The 20,999-nt window shown below is 42.6% G+C and overlaps 1 protein-coding gene and 1 long non-coding RNA gene across 2 annotated transcripts; one reads left to right on the forward strand and one right to left on the reverse strand.

Moving 5' to 3' along the window:
• Nucleotides 1–1,673: 1,673 nt before the first annotated feature.
• Nucleotides 1,674–11,759, forward strand: CCDC174 (coiled-coil domain containing 174). Its single transcript, XM_065749478.1, has 11 exons — nucleotides 1,674–1,755; nucleotides 2,257–2,361; nucleotides 3,095–3,195; nucleotides 4,379–4,437; nucleotides 4,992–5,172; nucleotides 7,012–7,107; nucleotides 8,358–8,494; nucleotides 8,895–8,989; nucleotides 9,183–9,330; nucleotides 10,341–10,478; nucleotides 10,796–11,759. Exons 1-11 carry the CDS (start codon nucleotides 1,714–1,716, stop codon nucleotides 11,620–11,622), a joined length of 1,929 nt encoding a protein of 642 aa, XP_065605550.1. The 5' UTR covers nucleotides 1,674–1,713; the 3' UTR covers nucleotides 11,623–11,759.
• A 3,803-nt stretch (nucleotides 11,760–15,562) lies between these two features.
• LOC136057040 (uncharacterized) lies at nucleotides 15,563–19,721 on the reverse strand. The gene is made up of 4 exons (XR_010622991.1): nucleotides 19,630–19,721; nucleotides 19,497–19,552; nucleotides 17,922–18,009; nucleotides 15,563–15,730 (listed from the first exon to the last, which is right to left on the reverse strand). It is a non-coding gene; the product is annotated as an uncharacterized LOC136057040 (long non-coding RNA).
• Nucleotides 19,722–20,999: the final 1,278 nt, after the last annotated feature.

Consider the following 20,999-nt stretch of genomic DNA (forward strand, 5'->3'; position numbering starts at 1 on the left):
TTCCTAGGGATGCCATGATCTTTAGACCAGCCCTGATGTCTATCCCCACCTGAGGAATGCCCAGTCTGGAAAAGCCTTTCGAATTATACATGCATGAAAGATGGCACATTGCATGGGGAGTGTTAGCAGAACAGACTGGATCCCAGAAGAGACCAGCGGGCTATTTCTCTAGACGACTGGACCAAGTAAATGTAGGGTGGCTGCCACTTTTACAAGCAGTGGAAGTGATGGTATTGCTCATACAGGAGGCATGAAACCTGACTTTGAGACAGAAATTAGTGGTTCCCACACACAAAAGGGTGCAGCATCCCCAGAGCAGCAGCAGCCCTCAGATCTGTGGCACTGCCCCAGTGCAGGAGCAAAGCCCAGGTTCTGGCCCACCCCACAGCCAGTAGCAGCCCTGAGGCTGTCCCATGTCCCAAACACAGCAACATTGCCAAGATATTGGGAAACAGCTGCTAGAAAAGTCCAGGTGCTATTTATGCCACATTGGGTGGGTGTGTGCTTGTGTTAAGGGCAGAGTCTTCCTATCATGGCAGGAGTACGCGCTCAGCAGTTCTCGCTTGGGCCCCACGGCGGGGCACCGCGTGCTGTGCTGCTGTTGCCAGGTGCTTCTGGAACCCCCTTTGCTGTTTTCCTCTGCCAGCGCGGCCCTTCCCGTGGGCAGTAGCCTGCTGTCTGCTTGCTGCTTCCCCAGGAGCGCGGCAGTGCTGGGGCCAGAGCTTCCAGCCCAGGCGTGGAGCCCTCTATGCGGCAGCGCCTGCAATGCTTCCTGCCTTGGCATGGCCGATTTCTTTTGACAATCCCATTTCTTTTTACCAATATAAGTGTTAATAGAACAAAATAAATAAAAAATTAGTAAGCGTTATCCAGAAACAGCTGAAACATTCCCAAATATCTTTCACAGAGATCTTTTTGCCATCACTTTCAGTTATTGCACTCAGACATCCTCTCGAATGTGTTTATGTGTGCAGAGTCCTTCAGGCTGGAAAAGACCAATAACGTTATCAAGTCCAGCCTTTTCTGCCTGGATGGGCTCCCACGACATCTTTGGGACACGTTTTCTCCCATCAGTGGCAGGCTCAGGGCCTGCACGGCAAGCCCTGCTCCTCTGGGCAGGGCACAGGATGCAGGCATGGCTGGGTTGCACTCTGCTGAGCTGCCTGCTGAACAGGCTTCGTCTGCGAGAGCGGGACTTTCTCCTGGTGCTGGTTGACAATCTGCCCATGGAAAGCAGAACAGCAAACTTCAGGATAAGCCTCTGCTCATCTGCAAGGCCTTGGAGATGCACATGCAGGTGGGTTTGTATTGGGGCGTTATGGATCGGGCTCAGCCCTCATTAACTCACATCCCTCAGCACTGACCCACGAGAGCCAACGACAACCACCGCACTTTGGTCAGCACAGGCTTAAGCAAGGCAGCAGTTACAGGCCTAACTCCACCTCCAAGCAGCTCTCTAGCAGTCACCAACTAAGCCAGGTCTGAAGTCACTTTTGCTATGCAACACACCCCTGCCTCGCCCCAGCCCCTCCTTGTACGGCCCCAAACTCAGAACCTACGCTACGCACACCCCGTCCGCCCGTCCGCCCGTCCGCCCCAGCGAGGCGGCGAGCAAGGGCCCGTCTCCCCGAACTGTCGTAACAGCGCGGCACTTTACGGCCTCGCCGCAAAGCAGGGACGGAAGCGGTCGGCTGTCTGGGAGCGCAGGCCGCCATGGACCGGAGGAAGAAGCCGCTGGACGTGGCCGCCTCCTCCGTAAGCGATCAAGCTCCGCCGCGGCTGGGAAGCAGAAAAAGGGAGCAGCAGCCTCCGCAGCAGCGCCTGACGCTCGGCTTAGAAGTAGTGCTGCGAGGCCCGGTCGGGCAGCGCACTGCTCGGGCTCCTTACTGGGCCCTGTGGCCGCGGTGCGCGCTCTGCCCAGGGCCGGTTAAAGGCGGCACCCGCCTCACTGGGCCTGCAGTCTCATCGCGTCCTGGTGCGCTGCTAAGATGGGGGCGCGGGAGGGAAACGTCAGTTTGTGTGCTGGCCTGCTGTCGAGGGCTCTGTCCTGGGAAGTGCCCGCAGACCTCTGCTTACCGTGTCTGCTGCTAGCTTAGCAGTGACCTGCTCGATCAGATCGCTGCTTTTAAGGGCCACATAGAACTGCAATTAAATGCTTCGTGTAGCTGTTAACATAGATTGCTTTACTCGAAATAGTTAAACTTTATATAGTAACTGATGGTTGGCAACGTGTTGCTTCTTTTGCCGACAACGTAGTTGGTAGATCTCAAAGCAGAGCTCTTCCGAAAACAAGAAGAATTCAAGAAAGAAAAGCTACTGAAAGATGCTGGCATCTTTGCGAAGCCCAAGCCCTCTAATAAGGTAGAAACATTGTTCTGTTTTTGTTCTTCTTAAACTAAGGCAGTCTGTACGTATTTAAATGTTAATAAATAAGTATTCAGAGCTGTACTGCCCTTCAGGTTTTCATCATGAGGATGTTTTGATTTCTGTCAGCATGTTTCCTGTCTTTTGCACAGCACAAAAGCTCCTGCCTACACTTCTCTGAGTAATCTCAGAAGTTGCACTCCCTCAGGAGCTGAAGCTTTTCTAACTACAGAGAAGAATGTGTCTTTTTCACTTTAGTAGTTTATTTGCTTCCCTGAAGGAGGGAAGATGGTAGAATCATCCAGAATCACTGAGCTTTCCTGGTAATCATTGTACTGTGTGCTCCTCTGTGTCACAGTGTGTCATGATGAATGCACAGCTCTCATTCGTTTTTACTCTTTACTGTACATTTCTGTTTGTTCTGTGGTAGCACAGCTACCACACTTGAAGGTTGTGTTGCACTGTAAACAGGAAAGCTGTATTTGTAATCTGAATTGAATGTAGAAGAGAATATAAACAGTTCACAGCTTTGTTATTCTTTAGCTATTCATTATTTTTTCTATAACAACTTTGCCAGAATAGATTTTGTCTGTACATATTTGCTATGTTCTCCAGCACAGCAGGCATAGTCTTAAGTCAAATGTGTTTAAGAGTTTATTTAATAGTCTTCATGATTGAGTAATCTTTATCATTTCACTCTTTTATTTGTTGTTACAAAACTATTCTGCAGAAACCAAGCATCTGGACCAAACAGAACACAGGGGTTGCAAAACGAGCTGAGAAAGATATTGAGCAGAGGACAGAAGAGGATCAAATCTTAGATCAATCAAGGTAACTCTTAAGCTCTGTGAGAAAAGAAAGTTTCACAGAACTTTCTCTTCAGTTCTTAGAAAAATATATCAAAGAAGTTATGCATGTTCTGGGTGAGCAGTTCTCATCAGACTAACAGGTGAGACCACCATCAGCCCCATGCTCTGTGCTGTGGATGTGCAGGCTGCACTGAAGTGGCGTTACACTAATTCACACTACACGTCTGAATGTGTCAAGCTGCTGAGTTTTGAGTGCCATCTTTAGAAGTAAAATCCAGGGCAGTGATGTATCAGAAGTCACATGACAAACTTTCTTGGATTTGACAGAAGGTGGCTCACTGTTTTGTAAATTTGGCTTGTCCTCTAAATAGTGTAGCTGTACAATAGATACATGATGATGTGATGGGAAGTACAGCATTAGTAGCAGGGTGGCACGATCCTAGTCTGCAGCAAATGAGAACAAGCCCAAATGCAGCAGCTGTACACACAGAAACAAAGAAAACCTGCTTATCTTTAGAAGGTCTGCAGTAGGCAGAGATCATTAACAAGATACCTTTAACTCCACTGCCAAGCCTTAAATGAGGTCTGGGGAGGAGCGGAGCCAGGATGCACCTGAGCTCCCCTGGGTCAGCCCTGCCTTCCCACCAGCTGCTCAATCACTATTTAAGGCCACGACTTTTCATTTCTGCTAGAGATGAAGATGCAATTTAGAATTGAGGTGCTGTTTTTCTATAAGTGAGTTCTAGTACTTCAAAATTGGTTTCTACCACTTCAGAAATCACCTGAAGTTTTCTCCTTTTTTCTAAGAAAAAAACATTTTATATCATTATTTTTTTCTTCTGTAAAACAGTTTTTCAGTGTCTCATATCAGCAGATAGTCTTCTAGTTTTTATCTATAGTAGGTACAGAGAGGTAAAATACTAGTGACTTCATAACCCTGCCTTCTTAGTCAATTACACTGAACTCTATTACCTTCAGTTGTAATTTCAAATTATTTTCACTATAAATTCTGAAACTGGGTATCTGTGTTTCTTCAGAAATGTCAGTTAAGATTTAAAAGAAAAACAAAAACGCCAGGCATTACTCAGCTTCTATTAAATATTTCAAGTACTCCTAATATTGCTTTTCTCATTTACTGAAGCATGGGTGGTTTCTTTTCAGTGATGTTTGGGACTGGTGAAATTACAGTTTTGTTTGTTTCTCAGGAAGAAACTTGAAGAGAAAGCAAAGCTGTATGAGAAGATGACAAAAGGCGACTTCCCAGGTGAACAAAGCTGATCTAAAATAAGTAGTCACATATTCAGTCACGTGTAAGAAGTGATTATCAGACCAGGATCCTAATCTCCTTGCGATTAATATCTAATGTTTTCTTCACTGGTGTCCAACTTTGCCATGTGTGATGTTACTGCTTGTCTCCACTTTTTAGAAAAGTACTCCAGTGGCTACATACTGCTAACACTGGAAACACTAAGTGTCAAATAAGTATTTGAACTGTTATGTAACAGACTCTAGATTTTTGAAATTAATGAGCATAGAATATTTTAGTGTGAAGGGTGATACCTTTTCTGTATTCCACATAATTAATTGCTTTTAAAAAGCATAAAAGTTATATTCACAAGTAGAAGTTATTGTTGTGGAGCTGGCTTACAGCTCCAAGTTTGTTTGGCCTTAAATGAGATTTAGGTATTCCCCAGTGGTATGGCTGAGGGCACTGCTGGCAGCTGGGGAGGTGACTGTACCTGTGATGTGTCTACTGATTTTTGTGTTGTGCTCCGTTCTCTTCATGGTTTTTCTCTACAAATTGGTTTTCTGCCTTAGATGAAGAAACTGAAGATTTGTACCTAGTGGATTTCACTCAGAAGATCATAGACAAACAGCAAGAAGTACAGGAGCTGTATCAGAATGAAACTGCTGGAAAGACTTTAGGAAAAGAGATGGATGATGAGGAAATTGAACCAGAATCAGAAATACCACCACCAGAGGACCCAGACGAGGAATGGTTGGTACTGCTGAGCAGGCTGCTAAGGCTTGGCAATTGCATGAGAAAAGAGTTCTGTTCCACAGAACATGTGGAGTGTTGGTTGTTTTGTTGGGTTTCTGTTAGTTTGGTTTTGGTCAGTTCTACAGGTGGAGAAGAGGTGCCAGGTGGATTCCATTGGGGTAAATGTACTACATGTAGTACATCTGTACTACAAGCAAGATGTGTTGCAGTAACCTCTCTTATGTTCTTTAATGTTTTATGGGAGTTCTGATTGCAGTGTTGCTTGTATTTTTTATTCTTTAGTGTCTTGCATTGAAATGTATTTTAGAAAAAAAACATTTATTACATCCATCTTCTTTAGTGTGGGATTTTCAAAATGAGCAATTATTTTTGTTGTACAGCTTCTTGAAAGAGAGAAACTGACTGAAAAAGCCCCATGATTTTCCAGCATTTCTTCCACTGTTTCAGTGCAACATCTCAAGTTACTTCTGACCATTTTCCATTACGTTCTCATTATTTTTTCAAGTTAGATAAGTGAGTAGGATTAGTTACAAATATAGGATTAATTACAAAAGCAATGTGACTCAACATTTTCTTTACTACCATGTGAAGAATGGTTATGGAACAAAGATTTTAATTGTGGTAATTAGTTAAAAACAACAATAAACAATATGAAAAGGTGCACTCTGGCTCTCCAGCCTATTAGGCCACAATAAGATTTACAGTATAATTTTCCAGAATAAATAGGAGAGTGCATCCACAAAACTGCTAGGTTGGAGGGGCAGATAATACCTAGTGCTGCTAGTATCGGACTGAAATTTGAGAATGATCAGTGATCCAGTGATGAATTCAAACTGCTCTGTGCTCTCATCACAGTAAGGTGTAAGAAGTTTTGGTTTAAACATTCTACTGTTCACATGGTACTTCTCTGTCATGGCCTTACAGCTCACTTCAGTGGCAAACGTTATTATATTGTCCATCTTAGTGAGGCCAGATTCTAATGAGAAATTTTTGGATGCTGGCATAATTACTGTTAATTAATCTTCAGCTGTAGTTGTATCTTTACTACAGAGAATGCAAGCTACTGTTTGTTTTTCTGCTGATGCTTTGTAATAATAAAAAAAGACACTGGATATTTATAGAGATGATATAAAAAGATAACTTACTAGAAGTACATATCTCTAAAAGTTTGGTCTGGGGGAACTAGGTTGCCAATCCTACACTTTCAGCTATAATGTTAGTTCTTTCACTTGGGATAACAGAAACAGCATGAAGCAAGATAACTTAGCAGCACTGAACAATAAGTACAGCTCTCTATCTGCTTTGTTGGCAACTTTAAGTGTTCAGTACTATAAAGAGTTGTGTAAGAAGCACGATAGGTGCTTCAGAGGAACACTTTGTGTTTTAGTCAGCCTTTATTATTGCATGTTGAATAAACACTGTCAGGCTCTTCTAAATGGGCTTCAGATTGATAATTAAATTATATTGTAGCAGTTCCATATCTGTAAGAGGTCGATGCTGTATCATTATTTTCACCCTGGGAATTAAGTACTAGAATCACTTTTATTTTGGTGTGAAAATTAGACGGCGTTTTAACTTCTGAACATTTCTTTACATCACCTTATTATCAACACAAACAGATGGCTCAAAGGAAGACTGAGTAAATGTCTCTGGTAAAGCTGTAATGTGGCCTGTTCAGAGTGTAGCCTTGTGAGTCTGTTAATTGAAAGGTAGGGGAAACTATCATATAGAGAGAGACAGAGATGCCAGATACTTCTTGGAAAGTGTCACCGCTTCTGTCTTCTGTAAGCCTGCAAGCAGAAGTTTTGTGTGACATGTCCTTTGCTTTCTTTACAGGGTTGATTATGTTGACTCCTTGGGCCGGTCTAGACGCTGTATGAAGAAAGATTTGCCAGGTATCCTTAAAATGGATCAGGAACTTCAAGGGAAAAGGTATTACCCGTTCTCAATCCAGAGTTGTTGAATCGACTGCTTTCTCCAGGTTTACTTTAGGCCAACTTCTGTTGGTTTCTACGTTTTGCTGTAAGAAACAGCCGGAGAAATTACAGAGGAGCTGTACATGACAACGATTTTATCAATGTTTTTTTATTATAAATTCAGATGGTATGCCAAGTATTCCTTGGCAGCTACCATTTGAATTATGTGGCTGGTGTACTGATTTTAAATTGCAAGAGAATAGAGGCTGTGGATATGAAATAAAAGCACAGATAACATTTTTAATAACCTCACGTAGCTTGTAGAGAAAAGTTATAACAACCAGAATTAGCAGTCTCTCAGATATCTGATGCAGCTTTTAATACCGTGGTCCATCTAAGCTAATTGTGTTTTATTCTTGCTTCCAGAAAATGCCAGAGAAGTGATTCCTGGGTTCTCTTTAACCTGATGACTGTCCTTAGTCCTTTAGCAAATCCAGCTTTGTTAGCTCTCCATTTGATTTTGCTTTTATGTTGAACATCACTTTACTGTTTTTTTTTTGTTTTGTTTTGTTTTGTGTTTCCTTCCTGTTAAAATTATTATGGCAGCAGTGAGAATGGTTTTCAGAACATAATCTAAAGGTACCTCAGCTGAGCTGCTGAAGTGAGAATGCTTTCACACCAGCAACTTATTAGTGTTTAATAAAAAGAGGATAGGAGTATCTTGAAATTAGAGTCTCTGGATTGATATGGATGACTGTCTATGGGCAAAGCTTGCTTTAGCTAGACAGAAGGAGAGAAATCCTGCTGCTCCTCTAGAGAAAACAAAAATATTTCCCATGCTGGGTACTAATTGACTTCTAGGGTAACTGATTGGCTTTATGCTATTTCGAATGACTTTCATTTTGTTATGTCAAATCTGAAGTAGTTCTATATGTGATTGCTCATATCCAAAGAGATGACAATGAGTGAACATTTAACATTTCTTCTGCCATTTTATGTCTGATTAAGATTCGATAAAGCCTCTGAGGAAGGACAATTTTGTTGAAGTGTTTTAGTAACGTGTTCTGCTAGTACCTTGCCTTAGAAGTGGTGCCATACTCATCATTGTTTTATTTCTAAATGGTACCTATTGTGACCTGTTCTGTAAAAACTGCAAGAGTGGATTAGAGCCAATTGTAATTTAATTTCACCGTTTGTTACAGTAGAACCAGTAACTTTGCAATGTACTCCCTAATTCCCTCCACTTTTCTTTGTTTTTTTAATTAGAGTGGATGCTGATGGGAACACACTGTTATCTGAAGATATGAAAAGAGAACTTCAGAGGCAGCAGTGGGAAAAAGAAGAAGAAGAAGCCCTCCGAAAACCCATGGGGCCCATACATTATGAGGACATTCGAGAGAATGGTATGCTTCATGCTTTATATCACCTATCATCACACAGAAATTAATTTTAGAGGAAGCAAGGGAAAGGTATTTCTTTTTGCCCACATGGCAAACTTAACATATATGCTAAACCAACTTTGTAGTAACTGTTCAAACTACCAGGACATTCTTCTAGATCGATTTTTAGTAAATTGCATTTTTTCTGAAGTATATTTCCAAATTAAATTACATTCCTCAGTTTTCTCCTTCCGGAGGTTTCACTTCATATATGATCTAGCTAGGCCTGTTTTAGACATAAAAAAGAAAATAAAATAGTGTTGTGTGTTGTAATTTAGTGCTTGAAAGCAGGATGCATGGTTCTTGTATACTGTCAGTAAATTGAGGATAACTCAATTTTATTGACTTTCTTTTTTCTTTTCAGAGGCCAGACAGCTTGGTGTTGGTTACTTTGCCTTTTCTCGTGACCAAGATCTTAGGCATAAACAACGAGCAACACTGGATATGCTAAGAGAGCAGGTATGAGGGCATCCTGACTTGGTTGTTTTTGTTTTTTGTCTTATGCTCAGCAGTGCCTGAATTTGACTCCCAAAAAATTGTCTCCTTTTCCTTGTGGAAACATGGTATCTGTTAATATTGCTTTGAGTTCTTCAGAAAAGGAAGATAAATTAATTTTCCTGTGTTACTACTTATGTTTTTCTTCATTGTTAAGACACTGGATCAAAGAACTAAACGTGAGCAGTTAAAAGAAAAAAGGAAGGCAGCTCTAGAATCAAGGCTGTCCAAACTTCGAGCACGGAAAGTGAAGAAGTTAAGGGAAGAAGGATTAGAAGAGGAGGCAGAAAAACTGGAGAATGGAGGTACAAATAGCTGTATTTTTAAGATGAATTGTTGCTGTTTCATCTTGTTCCTGACCAGTGGTGGTCATGCTCTCACCAGTGTAGGCTTGGACATTTAAGATATAGATATTAATTGTACATACAGAGTATATAATGTAACTTACAGCCATTAGAGTTCATATAAGTTTGTGAAGATATGAAATTGTGCCAGAAATATCTTGATAACTCAGGAATGTTGCATGTGGGATGCTGTGTATGGATTGTGGTTCTTTTTGAATTCCTGCCTGACAGCAGGAGTTGAGCAGGTTAATGAAGCATGCTGGAGTTGCTGAAATTGTACTGATTGGTTTTTAAGATAAGCAAGAATAATATTAGCAAGTTGATTTTGATTTTTTTAGAGTTTTGGTGCAGTCTGTAAATGGAGTATACAGCTAGCATTCAGGGTTTGAGTTCTAAACCCATCTCTGCCTTGTCTCCTTTATTAGCTACAGTGGAAGACAGGACAGGAGACTAGTAGTGTCATATTTAACTTGTCAGAAGTCTAGCCAAGCCACTAACTGTGAAGCATTCTGGAAATGATGAATGGTGATGTGCCACTGCTTACTGTTACTGTTGTTCAGAAGAATGCAAGTTTTCCTCTCTAGGATTGCTGAAGTGGAGATATGTGCTAATGTTCTTCTTAATAATTTTCTGGTCTCAGTATAATGCTCACCATGTTCTTTTTTGGGTTATTAGGCAATTGATTTTTCAGCAATCTTTTGATACAACTGGAAAACTCTTCTAGTATGCTGCCTAATTATCTGTTTTACCCATTGACTTCTCTGAACTAACACAAAAGAATTAAAAAATAAACACACACCTCCCTACTAGGATTTGTTTCAATGTTAGAATGAAATTAGAGAGCTACTGTAAGTTCTCTATATACTGTGTATAGCTCATATCTACATAACTATTGCTTCCTATTCTACCTATTAAATTCATTTAGGAGATTGTATCACTAACAAAAAATGTTCTCTCTTTCTGCAAAGCAGAGGTGAAAGACACTGCTGGTCCAGTACAAGCTGAACCCGAAGTTCCAAGACCAAGTAAAAAGGTAGAGGTCGTCATCCAGGAGAGAAGAGATACAAAGCCTGGTGTGCCTTATGTCCGAGAGTGGGATAAAGGCAAAGGTAAGGAAACAAAGGGTAAATGAAATTCCCTGCTCTCTTGATGCTTTTCTCCTTATTATTTCGGGTTTTTTTATATATATTTTTACTGGAGCAGTGGGAGTTTGGCTCTGTTTTGCTACATTGGACATATATGTAATCTTGCTATATTCACATTTTCTAATTCAGTTCTTGCTATGTCTCGTTAGCCAGCAATATAGTGTTAGGTGAAAAGTAACTTCAGATGGCTTTAAGCAGCTGCTTCTTCTGTGTGTGTTCCTTTGTTTCCTCTTTTCTCACTAGATCAATATTTGAGCTGCTATTTCCTCTCTTTCTAACAGAGTTGATGTTTGGACAATGGTTGAAGAAACAGGAAGAACTCAGAGACGAGCGTGATCCAGAATTTGCACCACCTTCCGATTACTTTCTGGGACAAAAGAAAGATGATAATTACAGCAGCCAGAATTTGAACAGTCCTGATATCTCCTCTGAAAAAACAGAACCAGAAATATCTGAGGACCAAATGAAGTCATCTGTGCAGGCCAGTACTCACAGAGCTGAAGTTGTGCCACCATCTGTGCAAGCATACAACAGTGTTCAAGGTGGCTCAGCACCAGCAGAGGCCTCTGGCAGTGATGCTGAAGATGGGTCAACATCAGCAGAGACTGATAGCAGTGATGAGCAGGATGGGTTGCCATCACCACACCCCTACATCTGTGGTGCTCAGAACGTGCCACCAGCAATGCCAGCTTATGGCTATGGCACACATCATGTGATGCCACCAATGCAGCCCTTTGGCTACAGTGCTCCACATATGATGCCACCAATGCAGCCCTATGGCTACAGTGCTTCACATATGATGCCACCAGTGCAACCCTATGGCTATGGTACTCCAAATGTGCCATTTTCAATGCACGCTTATGGCTATGGAACCCAGCATGTGCCACCACCAATGCAGGCCTGTGACTGCAGCACTCAGGATGCACCACAGTCAGTGCAGGCCTGTGACTGCAGCACTCAGGATGCACCACAGTCAGTGCAGGCCTGTGACTGCAGCACTCAGGATGCATCACCTCCAGGGCAGACATATGGTGGCAGCACGCAAAATCAGGAACCACTTTACCAAAGTTTAGATGATATGCTGTCTTATTACAGACAAGTGACTTGAACTGAGCAAAATAATAAACAAGGATCGGAATTTAAAGATCTGGAGTAGAATTATCTTCTGAGCAGAACGTTCCTTTCCTTTGTCTGGGAAAAATAAGTTTCTGTAAGTACATCAAAATAAATATCCTGGAGAACTAAGCTACCTTACAGGGTAAAAGTACAACTATGATGTCCTTTCCTTCTCCACTTCTTTATTAAAATTATGGTTTCTTGGTGTTGGTTTTTTTCTTTTTTTTGGGCACTCCTTAATTAGTTTAGTGCACATTTTTATTCTTTACTTATGCCTGAACTTTGGGGTATAGCTTCTGGTTTGGAGGTACTACAGGTTCGGTAGTGTCTTTAGAAACAGTATTGAAATGGCAGACCTTCTGTTGCTAAATGCAAAAAGGTTCTAAGAAGTGTCATCTATTCCATCACCTGATTTCAGGGACAGAAAGTGCAGAATATTGGCTAGTGAGAGTTGTGGAGGGTACTCCCCATGGTTGCCTTCTGAGTTCCTGAGGTCTGTATCTAACTTGTAATTCTGTGAAGGAGATCAGAGTTGGAGAGTGGCATTACAGGTATCAATAAATGATGGTAAGACTAAAGAGAATAAACATTGAATTAGAAACCTTGACACCTGAAATTACTCTTACTGGTTTAGAAAATGCTCTCTTCATTGTTCAAGAACATTCTTGCATCATTCCATTATATTTAAAGCTTTATTTAATACTTTGTCTGAAATATGTGTATGGTTACCAGATGGCTAAGGGACTGGAACTTTATGATAACTTGGGGTTTCTGTTTCTCTGAACAGACCTAGAATTTAAGGGGACAGTAACACAATGGCAGTGTCCCCTTGACAGGCACAAAAAGATTAGTAGTGTCTGCTGCTGCTGTCCTGAACTTAGCCAGGCAGCATGGCATTAAGGTTTACGCTTCCCTTCCTTTAAATGCTTCAGAATGAATAAATAACCTGAAAATAAATAACTGTATACTAATGACTAAAAGGAAGAGGTTATCATTTTGTCTTTTTGCCAAATGTAACAGCACCAACACAGGTTGTTGGTTTTTTTTCCCCTTTAGTTTGGTACAGTCTCAGGTTAGTCAATATCCATGAGGTGGCACTCTAATCTTACAAGTTTGCTCCAAGAAATCCTGCCAGTACATACCTACACTGATGTATTTTGTAGTTCTGCTGAAGTTGTCTCTGACGACCCTGATCACAGAAGGGATTTTTCAGTGGTTTCACCTCACGTTTAATTCTAAGTCTAAAATAGTTGCCCAGTGCTTTAGGAGCTTTCTTCTGTAAGGGTAAATTCTTGTAACATAATTTCAAGCAGAAAGTTGCTTACATTTTTTGCAGATTGGTTGAAGACAACAACAGAAATGAAGTGGAAGTTTGATGTTTTTAAGTCATTGTGCTGTTGTGTTAGATGTGCACAGAACTGTGGGATTGCTTGTCAGAATTAACTGCCTTTGAATAAGGTGAAGCATTTTAGGGATGCTAGAAAAGTTTCATGTTTAAGACCTCACATAAGTCAGTAAGTGGGTATGATTCAGAGTAGGGTGTGATTTTTCTTGGAACTGAACTAACTCCAAAGAGTGGGCAAAGCATTTTAAATCATTAGAGCATGACTGGGATTCATTATAACAATCATATTCTTTCATAGATTGGATGCAAATATTGTTTATATGGCATTCTTTTACTATTTTAATCATGGGCATTCATTTCCTACCGCCCTCTGGGCTTTGATTTCTCTCTGCCCTTCAGACTGGGGGTAATTTTATGTACGTGTATGATTTAAGAGCTATCCAGTCTTTGCATTAGTTTAACACTGAGTTGCACCTGTGCTCAGTTACAAATGTCATTTATAATGTAGCATTTTGTGGAAATATGATCAAAATGTTTCTTTGTCAGAGTTATTTCCTTAGCTTGATGTTAAGGAGGACTCTTGGCCAGGAAGGCAGTTCAGTGTCTACATTAGACTAAAGCCTGCTGAGAACAGCTCTCCCACAGCAGCAGTCTGTCACTTTTCCATTTGGTCTCCTTCCCTCTTGTCTTGGTCTTTGGATGAAACACTTGTGTGTATTCTCTCATGCTGTGGAGCGCATTTTTCTGTTCACTCTTAATTTCGCTTGGATAACATCACTGTGATCAGCAACGTCATTCATTTCATTTAGTAATTCTTGGGTCAAACAGTTGCTTGCTGAGATACTACCAAGGTCACATTCCTCTTCCAGATCTTGAGGATATTGTGTCTCCCATTCCCTCTTTCCTCTCACTTTAACTATCCTCCTAGGATACCTCCTTTGATGCCAAAGGGAAGCGGGTGTGCACTTGGGCTGGTTGTAAGGATCTGCCACCATATGCCAACCTATGACTGATGTAAGTAACCTGCCTCACCTGCTACCCTGCATAAAAAAATTTCCACTTGTTATTTCAACCTTCTTTGCATCTAGCACTCTGCCCAAAGTCACTTAGCGTATTTCAGAGCTTTATGCTATCAGTACAACTGACTCCTACTGGTAAGCATCTTCTTTAGTCTTGCCTGATTTCTTTGGTTCAGTGCTTCTCTCTCAAACACTTGCATCCACAACTTTACCTCCTTTTCTGCATTGTTTCTGTGTGCCTTTTGTGTACACCTAGGGTTTTGCTTATCAGCAAGAGTAAACACTGCCCCGTTCAAAATAAACAGATAAGTAAAATGAACAGTGTAGCCCTGCATGAAGAAGCCTGCTCCTTTGTAAGTTGTTTCCCAGAGCTCTTCCTCACCTTCAGAGGTGTTTGCTCACCCATTTTGATTGTTTGGTGTTAACTGTGCCAGAATTTGCACTCAGAGCTCATGATTTCTAATAGGTGTTTTTGGTTTTCGCTTGTCACTTTTTTAATATAGCTAAAATAAAAAGGCTTACTTACCAGAGGGAGGGAAAGCTGTCAGCACACAAACCAAACAGCATGGGGAAGGTTGTTTCCCTCGTTAGCTCACAGCTTTACTTCCACAGCTCTTGTACAGCACCTGTGATGCTTAGAGGAGGTGCTCATTTCCTAGGAGAGTCACTTTCACTTGCACTGGACTGAGGAATGGGGATAATGATGAAAATGGTGAAAGCGATGACATTGGTGTTGGGTTTAGACAAGCTTGTCCATATCTCACTGCAGCAGCAACTGCGTTTCAGAGCTCTGAGGGCAGCCTGACTTCTCTCCTGCTGCTTTCAGTTAGTGTGATGCTCAAAACCTTGCTCTGGGCTCAGCTGAGGGGCTGCTTTGAGTTAAATCCCATCCAAGCAGATAATGGACATGTCTGGTAGTGCTGAAGATGCCTCAAAATAGATATGATCTGTGCAAATATGAAATAACGCTTTCCAGTGAAATCGGACAGGGAGTGTGCAGTCCTATTTTCTTCATGCATTTCTACAAGCTTCCACCTTAAAATCTGAAGCAAGCTTGTTAACCTGCTAGCAACTTTGTTCTTTGCTTGTTCAGTCTCCTCCAGAGCTTGGACTGTGCTCATCTGTGCTTCCCAGCCTCTAATCGCAGGGGACAGATTTTCGCGGCCAGGCCTCGGGCCTTCCGCAGCCGCGCAAGCTAGTTCTGTGAGGCGGGAAAAGCCGCTACGACAGCGCATGCGCAGCGCGGCTCCCGCGCTCTGCCCGCGGATCCCGAGGGAGGAGCATTGCGCATGCGCCAGCCACCTTGCTGCAGCCGAAGAGCGCGGCGGCCGGCAGGAAAACACTGCGCACGCGCGGGAGAGCGCCGGGGAAGGGGAGGTGGTGGGCCGAGGGACCTGCAGGAAAGGCGCCGGCTGTGTATGTAACGCGAGCTCCTGCTCACAGAAACCTTCCAGCACCGATCAGAGCGTATGTCGGTGTAACCTCGTCTTGGACAGCTGCAGCTAAACCCGAGCATCCAAATTAACCTTCTTTAAAACAAAACCTATAGTAAAGAGAGGATACATCGGTCCTTAACAAAAAAATTTTATTCCAACTAAACAAAATGTACAATGCTTCCCAAGTGCTAATGAGCTTTCGTGACGTTCTGAAGGCTGCAGATCCACTGGGTGACTTGAACACATCTTACCCTGCAGCTCGGAGCTACTTTTTGCCAGACTTCTTTATTCCACCGCTAGCTGCCAAAAGAAACACCATCGCTGGTCAGACATCTGCTACAGAGACAAGGTACACCTTTAAAAGCCCCCCAGGCTGCCTGCACAACTCACGTCCCCACTGGTGAACTAATTCTGCATATGGGGATCTGTTGGAGATCTTACGTGCTTTACTCTGAACAAACAACTTAACATGGAAAAACAAAGTCCCTCCTGGAACTAAATACGCCCCCAAATTTACAAGAGCACAAAGTACTTCAACAGTTCTTTGTTCCTCCACTGATTATTTCTTATACAACAGGAGTATAGTCTGAACAAATCAAATTGAAGTCTGAAGGAATAAAAACATCAGCATTTCTACAACTCAACCCCATTGGGGACTGACAGCCCGATGAAGCAGGTACTGGAATCACAAGAGCATCTGTTCTTTGCAGTCCCTATTAGTGAAGACAGAAAAGTAATGTGAAAGAACACAATGTACCAACGTGGCATTGAGTGCAGCACTTTGTAAATGCTGTTTGGTTTTGTTTTTCAGCATGTGTCATACCTGATCAGTGGAAAGGAGAAAACGATAGTAAGGGCTGATAGTCAGCAGAACTTTGCACTGTAATATAATGACTCCAACAGCACTGCCTTGCTGAGGCTCTCGGGCATAGCCTAGCTCCTACAACAATGTAATCCCCATCATCTCTGACAAGCATTGGACAAGAAACAAGGTGACTGAAATTCAGTCAAGAAAAAAGAAGAGTGGTAATGGCAAGACTATCTAGATATGTAATGGCAGAGCTATCCAGATGTGCAGAGGTACTTGCACCTGATACAGAAAAAGTTTAAGATAGTAAGAACAGAAGGAACCACACCCAGCACATTTTTTGTAAGCAGATAAATCAGAGCAGCTAGATCCATTTGAGATAAACAGACAAGAAATACCCCAAGTCAGTAGGACTGGATTGCGTTCCATCCCAAGAGCACAAACTCAAATATGAAGTTGCAAAACTGCTGGCTAAGGTTTGTAACTTATCATGTAATAGCTATCATGTCAGAGGACTTTTCTGTGTCTTATTCTTCTATGTTGGTGACCTGCCAGCTACACTGCCAGCAGAACTCCCAAGTGCAGAACGAGTTCTGGGACGAAACTAGAGAACTAAGGACCATCAAATCTTGACCTCTGGCAAGATAACAGTCTGTAATAAAGGCAAGTGGATAAATGTAGTCTTGTGAAAGTTAGCAGGATTTCTGTAAATGATAAATCCTTACTCACTGAGCTGCTGGAACTCTGTAAGGTTATCATTAAGTGTATGGATAAAGTAAATTCTGGTGATTTCATTTTCCAACAGCATTCAACAAGACTTTGTTGCAAAGGTAATTAGTTACACTAAAGTGCTGTGGGATTGCTGGGAAGGTCCTTCCAGGATCTCTCAACATTTAAAGTTTACTAAAGAGTAAGAAGTAAAGGTCAAAGTTTAAAGGTCATTTCAGAATGGAGAAGAGATTGGCCACATTAGTGGATGATATATAAAATAACCTAAAGGAAACAGGCAGGATGTATCCTTTAGCACCCTAATACAATCCTTGTAAAGGACAGAAGAGTATGAGGCGAGTGGGCAGATGGTATTAACAGTATTTCCTACTGCCATCATCCAAAATACAGAGCAGGCTGGGTGAACCATCACAATGCAGCCTGCAAAATTTCTTATTTGACACAGTATACTCTATGATCACTTAAGCAAGAGCACTGAAACCAGACTTATTTCTAGTCACAGGTTTTTGGTGAGGTTTTTTTCCCCCCTTCTGTCAGGAATCTTCTGCACCTGAAATTCATCTTCTAAGGAACCAAGTAATGGATTTGTTAAAATTTCAGAATTGTGGCAAAGTCTACATTTCTTAATATACCTGGAAAGCAAAGGATGTTATGCTGAAATAAGAGCAGAAATCTCTCTGCACCATCCCACTAGAACAGCCTATCATGCCTGGCACACAGTTATACCTCCTAAACCACAAACTGCATCAGTAATTTGGAAACTAAATTGCACAGTAAAAATAATAATAAAAAATACCCTCTATTTGTTACTTATCATCTGAAGCTATCATCAGCCTCCTGGTATGTGCTGAATAACTTAGAGGTACATCTCTTCTTATGTTTGTCATAGACATATTAAACTGTTGAAGCCAGCAAGCCCTGCAACTTTTCCTATCAGTAGGGCTCCTCACTTACCAAGGGGACCTTTTCCAGCAGCCTTTGCTTTCATCTCCTCAAGTTTCTTTTGCTCCTCCTTCTGCTTCTGTTTAAATGCCAGATCTGTCTAAAGAAAAGAACAACACCGTGTGTTAACGTCTCCTCCACTCAAAAATTGGGAAACAACTGAAAGCAGTGAGAAAGAAACATAACATTCCAACAGCAATCAAAACCTAGCAGACTAAACTGATGCAAGATGGCTCAGTGCCAGCAAATAAGCAAAAGCTTCCAGAGCGAAGATAAAGAGTACTGTTTGGGGTTTTTTTGTGTGTGCTGTACCACAACACAGAGATTGACTAAACTTTTACTTTGCATGTTTGATGTTTTTGAAATTAAGGAACAATCACCTCCCATAGCATTATTTCATTCTGCCCTCTGAATGATGTCACATTAAAACCATTAGTTTTCACTGACACTGTGAATCTAGTGCAAAAGTACAATAAAACTTGGAACTATTTAGGACACAAGAAACAAATGTTGCTTTTACCTAAAAAAAATACTTAAACATCCTTTCATACATGTCATTATTATTCTTTTTCTAATGCATCTGTATTAATTCTAAGAAAAACAGTAAGACTACTTAGGAACCTGAAGTTTACCACTCATTCTCTTTGTATTTTACAAGTTCATTATTCTTTGCAGAGAAAGAGCCTTTGCATATGAGCTTAATTAAATAACCCCTCTTCCTCTTTTCCTCTTCCAAACTTTCTCCAATTTGTCCACGTTACTTTAACCACCAATCTTGTTCTTTGACACCTGCAGCCCCTCCAAATTTTCCATTTTCTACAAAGAGTGCAGAACTGTCAGTAATAAGTCGACCAGCCAATCAAGGGAATAATCACAGCATTAGTCTAATACGAGAATCAATATAGAATTGTACAATCATTACCACTAAGATCAATCACTCCAACCATCAGCCATCATTCAGTCATCATTAGTTACGACTAAATCTCACGAAACCCCACTCATCAGGTCCTTGCAATTGATGCTGCAATGTCTGTAACTGCTTTTGGAGCACAATGTTGCCACAGTTTGCCTCCATCACTCACTGTGTCTTGTCCCTACTTGCTTCTGGCAGGGTTACCAAGAACCTGGTATTCACTGCTGTCCTCCCCACGCACAGAGCACTGCCTGCTTACAGAACACAGTTTGCCTTGTCTGCCCATTTTAGTAAAATTCATACTGACCATTCGTTTTCATATCGTTTAACGCAGATGTCTGAAAGCTCTTCAAAGGTTCTAACGTTTTTGTAACGATAAAGCTTATTTATAAAGCCGTGGATTGATTTTTCCTGTTCCAAAGAGGCATCTTTATCTTTTTCAGTCACTGTCCCTCGCGCACCCGCTGTTTCCCAGAACTAACAGCTTACAGCTCCACTCTGAGCCCTCACGTCCACAGATCCGCAGCACGAGGCTCACGTATTCCAACATATTTCCCTAGCGGACCGCCCGCGGTTTCCGGACCCGTTCCCGCAGCCCACAGCAGCCGAGGTGCGCTGCGGAAGGTCGGTCTGAGGAAAGATGCTCGCCTCGCCCCCCGCCCCCACCGCCCTACCTCATCCAGGTCCTTCGTCTGCTTCTTCGGCTGCTTCAGCGGTTTCTTCTTGCCGCCTGCAAAGAGAGGGGGCGGTGAGAAGCGAGGAGGAGGCGGCACAACCGCCGCCTGCAGTCCCCAGCCCCGGCCTTACCCTCTCGGCCCGACATGATGCCCGCAGCGCTTCGCTTCGCACCGCTTCCGCCTGACCCCGCGCGGCCACCGTAGCACCTTCGGCGTTCCCTCTTCCGCTTATCACGCTTCCGTTTCCGGTGCCAAGCCCCCGACCCTGCGGGCAGGAGAGAGCGCGGGCGGGGCTTTGCCCGGGGGCTGCGGTCACGCGAGGTAGGGCTCCGCGGCCGGGCTCGTCCGCCACAGCGGTAGCGCGGAGCGGTGCGAATGTCCTCACGGAGCTCTCGACCGCAGGTGGGGAAACGCGCTTTCTTTGCGGCGGCGTCGGGGCCGGGAGAACGGCGCTGCTCCGTCGGTGCGGGGGCGAGGAGTTTATTGCTTCGTGTATAAGAGCAGCGAGGCTTTCGCGGAGCTGACGGCTGCCGCTGCACCGCGTTGCGTGTACCTCGCGAGGTTTGAATGGGCCTTCGGGACGAGTAGCCGGATTAAAAAGATCTGATTGCGAATATCTTCCGCTGGGGAAACCCTTTCTGTGTGTGCGCACGTGTTTCCATCAGGCAGCTAAAATTAGCACGGGTAACCGCTGCCAAATAAACAAAGCAAAAAGCTACGGTAATTCCGAAGGTTTCCTGTTCGCTCCGTGGGTTTTGTAATATTGCTTTGGTCAAATCCTGGCGGTTGTCTTACCCGAACTGCCTACAGCCTTACTGAGGCTTCCTTGAGATTTTGACCGTTTATGCAATTGCCAGAGGAACGTGCTAGGCAGAAAATAAAAACCTTAACATGTCAGTGGTGGTGCGAAGCAGCAGCCAGTATTGTTTTGGCACTGTAAGCAAGAACATTAAAACTCTATTTAAAACACAGCCGTAACTATGCATTCACTGCCTGATGTCTGTGTGAGCATTTGGCTCTCCCTCAGAGTTTTGTTTTGCAGGTGGGCTCTCAGAAAAAAGCGTGTTTAATTTAACACTGCTGCGTTTTCTCTCTGCCCTTTACATATTTTCCTTTTTACTCTTCAACGCTTTGTACATCTGTGGAGTGTGATACAGGGAATGATGAAGTCCCATTTATTTTCCCTTTTCAAGCTTTTTTTTTTAGTGCCTCTTTCTCATTTCTTTTTCTGTTCTTTTCCAGGATTGTTAGCACCTGTGATGTTATATGCTAAACTCAAATGTGAAAGCTCAAAGCAAGCTTTCACATGGCAATCACATCTGAGCTGAAGCATTACGTTACTCCACAGCTACTCCTGCCAGTGTCTGTGCATTCACTGTGCAATAAGTTAATCAAGAAGCATGGCAGAAATACTTAATTATGGCATAAAAGCAGGAATCTGTGGCACGAATGTCTTTTGCTGAAAACTGGAAAGTTTCCTATGTAAGTAATAGTGTAAAA

Source organism: Cyrtonyx montezumae, unplaced genomic scaffold, assembly GCF_038088225.1.
Source record: "Cyrtonyx montezumae isolate F1298 unplaced genomic scaffold, pur_monq_1.0 scaffold_6, whole genome shotgun sequence".
Taxonomy (NCBI): Eukaryota; Metazoa; Chordata; class Aves; order Galliformes; family Odontophoridae; genus Cyrtonyx; species Cyrtonyx montezumae.

Coding starts and splice junctions, on each gene's coding strand:
- CCDC174 (XM_065749478.1), top strand. CDS start 1,714: ATGGACCGGAGGAAGAAGCCGCTGGACGTGGCCGCCTCCTCC. Junction 9,331..10,340: donor AGAAAAACTGGAGAATGGAG/GTACAAATAGCT, acceptor TCTGCAAAGCAG/AGGTGAAAGACACTGCTGGT. Junction 10,479..10,795: donor AGAGTGGGATAAAGGCAAAG/GTAAGGAAACAA, acceptor TCTTTCTAACAG/AGTTGATGTTTGGACAATGG.